This window comes from Nannobrachium achirus (genome assembly GCF_963921795.1).
Source record: "Nannobrachium achirus genome assembly, chromosome: 2".
NCBI classification, from domain to species: domain Eukaryota; kingdom Metazoa; phylum Chordata; class Actinopteri; order Myctophiformes; family Myctophidae; genus Nannobrachium; species Nannobrachium achirus.
Genome location: NC_137811.1, coordinates 57,875,835 through 57,883,106, shown reverse-complemented (window position 1 = coordinate 57,883,106; position 7,272 = coordinate 57,875,835). Strand labels below are relative to the sequence as shown.

Here is a 7,272-nt window from a genome sequence, read left to right as displayed (position 1 = left end):
CTCTACTAAACTCTAATACATCTGTTGTTGGGGATATTCCCTCATACATAGCACTGAAAACTATTGTGAAGTCGGCCACCACTGCACTGGTTTCCTCAATCTGGGATATCAAAGGTGAAGGCTCAAAAACTTCAAATGGGGAGCAGGGACTGTAAAGTCCTGTCAACAGGAATCAAAATATCCTGAGAATAGTTAATGAATTAATTTAAATATGATGCATTTACGTATATTGTAGCACACCAACTGCGGTATTTGTAAGATTGTCCTTTCATTTATTCATTAGGCTGAACGAGGAGTAATGCAGCAGATGTATGCAATTAATAAACACCACCGCTCTGACTACTATGGCAGAATTGAAAACAGGATGAAATTGGACAAAGAAAATGTTGCGAGACGTTACGATGTCTTACTTTATTTACTGCACACCATAATATGCTCGGCATTAATTTGTCCATTTACAACTCGGGGAGTGTGTGTACAAAATGTAACCGAATGGACCCGTAAGGGTCCGTCCAGAGTTAAATTAAGTGTGTTGGTTCACACAGCCTTGGCCCCGGTGTGTTTTCTGATATCCGACGCAATCTGGCGAAGATAGCAGCTTTGCATGCTGGGGTCACACCTGTAACGTATTTCACACTGGGCTATTTTTTGAGTGGCCACCTGGATGAGGCATTATCATGTTCACAGTGCATGAACGCCGCAGCCCTCCCTCCCAGGCGGGAACAGGTGTTTGTTTTAACCGGTTTAGACCGGGAAACGCATTATCAAGCGTTATTGTTACTTCGACCATTATGTTATGCTTTATCTGTTGAAAAACAGCAGATATACAAGCTCACAGCGCGGCACCGAGTGCCGCACTGCGAGCGCCGCACTGCGAGCTTGTAGATCTGCTGTTTTTGATAAATCGTGAAGAAAATCGTCTTTCAATATTTTTGCCCCGATTCTATATGTGTCTTCTAAATCCTTCTAAGACGTTTGAAAAACGCATGTTTCTATGTCAGAGGTTCTCAAACTTTTTCATGTGAAGGACCCCCAAAATGATATGCATTTAGCCACGGACCCCCATCTCAAAATATTTAGTTCCAGGGATCCCCAGAAGCAAAATTTTAGTTACAAATGTGCACTTTAAAAAAAGATAGATTCAAAGATTTGAAAAAAAAAAAAATATTCATGATTTCTCAAAAATAGCAGATCTACAAGCTCGCAGCGCGGCATCTGCTATTGTATATCTGCTATTTTCAATAGCTAAAACATAAAATAATTCCAGGTATTATTGGCTTAACATATATTACAGTACATGAATACAACACGGACCGCTTTAACAATTTTATTATTATGACTGACCTTTATTTATAGTGCAGGTTGCCCGAGCACAGCAGCACCCAGTCCCTAAACGTGCATGCAGGTTTTTAGTTTTTTGGTGTGGGAGGAGGAGCCCCATGCCAACGCAGCAGAAAGACCCCAGATGGGTTTGAACCTTGGAATGCCTTGCTGGGAGGCAGCGTTTACGAGCCACACAGTGCCACAGATGTCGCTGCGCAAGAAGAGGAATTCCTCTTCCCCTTTAACTTAAAAACAATTAAAGAGCAAGCCATGTAAACGTTTTGGTGTCTCCACCCTTTCGTCCAAATACGGTATTTGTGCAAACAAGCGAGAAACACCTTTTCTCTAAGTGTCACGACAATGTTTTCCTTTGTGATGTGGCGAGTAGCTGCAGTCATTTGACTAACATTCCTGGGGCCTAAGTGGCGCATTCCACCCCTCTTGTCTCCAAAAGAAATTAAAAACATAAAAAAGGAAATGAAAAAGAATAGTGTCAAAGGGCATTGCACAGCACATTTAGTACGAGTGGTTTTCTGCTTGTTGGGAGGAAAACTAATGGTATTTTCAAGCCCAAGTTCTGGTTAGCTGGACTAATTTTTTTTATTATGTGCAGCTTGGGGCATGTGAATGGAAAGATTGATTATGTGAATGCCGTTTCTGTCAGCCACAAACAGGCAATGAAATACCAAGCACACCTGGAGCGGCGCTCACTTTTGACAAGTGCACACCAACGTTAAGGCCTATTAGAAAAACAATGAAGTCTATCATAAAATATTTATGGGTATATAAAGTGCTTGAGAGTGCTACAAGCAATCATATGAATGCATATCGACTAAAATAATTTCAAAAAAAGGGACCCATAAGAGAAAATAAAACTTAAACAATAAAGCTCTGACAATGGTATATGCATACTTCAAAACCGTACTTGCGAAAAATAACCTCATACCGTAGTGGTGAATGTGTGTGTGCGAGTGAGAGACATTTCTATGCTTTGAGTAATAATTGAAAATACAGAATAATTGTGATTTTTTATTATTAGATTTTTAGATCTTCCACAAAGCAGGAGATTTCAGGCAGAAACAAGTAACCTTCAGTCACTGAAATGAGTGTCTCAAGCTTTTGTTTTCTGCTGACATTCATCTTACAAAAAAATTAAAGGTCAAAAAGACACATTCAGAATTGCCTCTTCAACTAGCAGCATTGTAAAAAATACCATTTCAAGTTCTGATCTACGCAAAGATTTCACAGTAGTCATTTTAACTGGGATGATCACAGTAATGAACGGTTGCAATCATCCCATTACGATATGCACAGTGGTGACTCGTTCGGCAGCAAGCGACGGCAGCGTTAGCAGTCTGGCACGGTGCGTCACAGCTTGCTGTGATTAACGGAGGCCGGTGCCACCTCCACCACCACCTTCCCCAGGTTCTTCCCGGCATACATGTAGTCCACGGCCCTGAAGACTGACTCCAGGCCCACAAACCTCCCCTCTGGTGCCAGGTCCCCGTGGTCCACCTCACACGTGAGCTTCCCCTTTGCTAGCATCTGTATCATACTACCCATAGCCTCGCTGTAGTCAGCAAGGTAGTGGGGAAGAAAGAACCCCCGCACGCTGGCTGACTTCTGGAGCAGCTTGACCGGCAGTGTACCCCCCCGGACCGGCGGGATCCCCGACGCACTCTGATACCCAGAAATGAAACCGATCACAATCAGCCTGCCCTTTTTGGCCAAGCAGTTGACCGCCAGGTCGAAGATGCTGCCTCCTATCGACTCGTAGACCACGTCTATGCCTTGTGGGTACTCTCTCCGCAGCGTCTGGCCCAGGTCCTCGGAGGTATAGTTGATGGGCCTGTCACAGCCGATGCTCTTGAGAAAGCCAGCTTTCTCGTCGGTGGAGCAGGTCCCGACCACGTGGCAGCCGGCCCGCTTGGCAAACTGCACGGCGAACTGTCCCGTTCCCCCGGCGGCCGCGGTGACCAGAACCGTCTCGCCTTTGGCCAGGTCACCGAGACGTTTCATGGCGATGTAGGCCGTGGCGCCGCTGACCAGTAGGGTTAGGAACTCGGGTTTCACCGAGGGAACTGGCACACTTGCCTTGCTTGGCACCACCGTGTACTCCGCAAAGGCCCCGCCACCGAAGTAGGCCACCGTGTCCCCGACGGTGTACTGGGAGCTGGCACTAAGGCCAAGGCCAACTACCTCACCTATGCCCTCGAAACCGCTATCAAATGGGGGCTTCACCGTTGGGTCGTACCGGCCAGCAGAGTAGTTTATGTCAGAGGCGTTGATTCCGACAAAACTGCAATTAGAACACAGATGAAATAGACTGGGTCAATAAAGAAATATGCATAAGAACACGCACGCACGCACGCACACACACGCACACACAGGCTATGGTATATACCTTATATACTGTATTTTACAAACAATATTGCGATCATGATAAATTATATTCACTATAGTACCATAGTATTATTCACAATGTATTTCTTTTTTTTTTTTTACATAATGAAGCAACAAGAAATATACCATACAATCAATAAAACAAACTCAAATTCCCTATGCACTGCCACGTCCCTGGAGGTCAACATTTGAGACTGCTTCACTAGAAACATGTGTGACCACGGGGTGCGAGCACACAGGTTTGTTTTGGCAATGATTCCCTGTTCTCTTGAAGAAAAAACGCTCCTACACTGACAGGCAAAGGCTTGTATCACAAAACACATTGCATGATGTCATGATTCATTGTCTTCAGAGACTTGCAGAACAAACTGCATTTTTAAAATCTTGGGATTGTTGTTTCTTGCCTCAACATGAAAATAGTTGTTTACATCTCCCGTTGATAACACAGAGGGGAAGGGGGGGAAAAAAACTCCCATGTGGGATATGAAGGTATAAATAAATAATTCAAATTCTTTTAGAGCAGACTGCATGCTTGTTTCATGGTGTACAGTATGTCCCACCTGTAAATTGAGCACTGATAATACCAATAATATACTTTAGTTGAGTTGCAAACTTTGGATCAAATTATTGTAACATGTTTTGATTTGACTATTCATGGATTCAGTTTCCTTACGCAAAACTCAGTCACACTGAACTATCATCAACACCCGTGTTATGTGTGTACACACACACACACACACACACACACACACACACACACACACACACACACACACACACACACACACACACACACACACACACACACACACACACACACACACACACACACACACACACACACACACACACACACACACACACACACACACACACACAAGAACAGTTGGAGTCAATTGAATGGGGGGATGTTAATTTTTACAGTTCGCGTAGAAAACATTCTTGGTCAGACGTAATGGTAATTACAGTCATTCGTACAAAGAAAACAATTTGTCCTCACATAAATTCAATTATATCTATAATTCTTAAGGAGAAGGGACTCTACTGACATTTACTCATAATGTAGCTATATCTCCATTACAGTTTTTCTCAAAACTATAATATATACTGCGGTACTAGCATTAAAAACCTAATAGATATGTATATCTCAGGAGAGAAAAAAAGTTATTGTTTTACGCTTTCAGTGATGGTTGTGTAATTATTGTATGGGAGACTGCGTTCCACTTAAGAAATGTTGCATTAGTTCCTAAAGGTCACTGGGTCACTTTGCTTTATGGGGAGCAGTGGCTATGAAGATTATGCAAGGGTTTACTATCATGGGTATATGTGCTATTTAAAAATGCTACAAGAACAGTTAATTTAGCTCTAACTACTTAGGCTGTCAGTGCCATGAAAAACGGCCCGTTATAAAAATTTGATGACATTTCCATGTCCGATGTTCCATGTGTAGGTTATGCATTTGTTGACATATTTATGTGGCTTGATTAAAATGTGTTGTGCAATATAAATAACATAAATTTTGACCAAGTATAAGGGTGGGATACATGCAAGAGCCTGTCATGTAGGAATTCATCTTGAATAATTGCTGTTTCAATGACAACCATGATGATAGTTTCAATGATAGTGTGGTTCAGAACTATTACAGATACAAGAGTATGAACGCTACAGAAGCGTTGGTTTATCTAATGTATTTCTACCAATATGTGATAAACAAAAACTAATAAATGATGGATTGGCTTCAGATTATGACCACAGACCACCAAGGCCTCTTCATTCCTTTTCCCAGCATTCTCTCTCATTATGAAACGCCTTGAGCAAATTCTGTTTTCTTTAAGGAGCCGTATATACCGGTACACACATTTATATTTTTGCACTGATATTACATAACAGTTACATTTTAAAGGTTATGGAAAAAGGTGATTACTAACTGGTCCAAAGAACTGCTTCTTTCGGTGTTAAAATAGGTTTGATTCGTATATTGTTCGTTTGGAATTAGCATAATCACATTTTCAAGCATGCAATAGTGGTGCATGCTATGCAAGACCAAGGGTTTGGGTCAAAGGTGTCCGTTCACATGCATGTCATGCATGATAACACTGTTACGCTCATTTTTGGTCCAATACATCTAGTTAGCAGCAGCACACACTGTCAAATCCTCAGTGTTAAATTCACTCAATTGTACACTCTCATGTAGTTAAATTAATACTCAGGATTTTACATAGCAAATCTGAGCATCTAATGTGAATTTGTGTAAACCTATTTAACAAAAAGAGACAATTGGCTTTACGCTGTGGGTGATGTGGACAGGGGTCATCGCCATGCTGGCTTGTGGTGGACATTTTTGTCAAAATATTTTTTTTTTGCCGCAGACAAAATGAGTGAACATTGGACAGAAATATTACCAGAAACACAAAGAGCTAGCCCTGAATGACCATAACAGGTCTGTAACTCTGACAGTGTACAGTACACTACACTACATGCACATTGAACCAAATGGGTTCATTGGTTCCATTTGTACACTCTCAGAGTTGAGGGGTCCTTGCAAATACATTTGAGAACCACTAGTGTACCAGTGGACTCCTAATTATGCCATAGCATTGTAATAAGTAAAGTAAGTGTCAGACATTATTCTGAAGAACGGCTGGAGACTTGACATTCAGTAATTGGGTCTTATGGTCAAACTAAGAACATTATAATGGTGTGTAAAAAAAATAAAATGTAAAATGTCCCACGGACAAGACCAAGTATTAGTCTTTGCCACGGACAGTCGGACACAACATGTCTGTGTACTGCTATTGATGAACCCTGCTGAGTAGCAAATCCTAATGGGAATTTGTGCAAACCGATTTTAACAAAAGAGACAAATCTAGGGACCCCCCTCCCTAGAGTTACTACAAGGGGTCCGCCAAATATCAGTGATAGGATAATTATTTTAAAATTAACAACTTTAACCCTCAAATCCCTATTCTGAGGAGAACTTTAGCCAAAAATAGCAGATCTACAAGCTTGTAGATCTGCTATTTTTGACAAATAGGTTTGGTGTAGAGGTTTTAAAAAAAAGAGCAGATCAAATTGACTAAGTATCAACGATTTAAGTGGTTAAATGTCTGAAAAAAACACATCAACACGCATCCAACAGAGACTGATAACAGTTCTGTCTATGAATCTATCTATTAAATCTAGGAAAACACAATTTTATACAATATGTAGTGGGGGGTCCCTGCTTCATCTCTCTCTCAACTAAGGGGTCCTTGGCCTGAAAACGTTGAATACCCCTGCTTTAAAACTATATGGGTGATATGGATGATGCTTCTTCTGCAGCAATAATACACGCCATGCAAACCCTGCATATCTCTCTCTCCATCTCTCTCTCCTCGTGTATATTGGTGCCATTCTGTTCTGCTGTGTGCTGTACCCCCCAATGACTTTCTGTTTGCAGGTTGGTGACGTAAGGAAGACAGGACAGAGCGAGATGCAGCCCGAGATGGATTGATAGACAAATGTTAGGGGCGGAACTTGGTTGGAATACAGTACTAGGGCTATTCC

General features: G+C 41.8%; 1 protein-coding gene across 1 annotated transcript in view; it reads right to left on the bottom strand.

Moving 5' to 3' along the window:
• Positions 1-2,353: 2,353 nt before the first annotated feature.
• LOC308299102 (prostaglandin reductase 3-like) overlaps positions 2,354-7,272 on the bottom strand; it is a gene marked incomplete at its 5' end in the record, with an annotated part of 5,500 nt that continues 581 nt past the window's right edge. Inside the window, one exon of the mRNA XM_080742826.1 lies at positions 2,354-3,622. Coding sequence (XP_080598952.1) covers positions 2,692-3,622 — 931 coding nt within the window. The 3' untranslated portion in view covers positions 2,354-2,691. The remainder of the gene's footprint in view (positions 3,623-7,272) is intronic.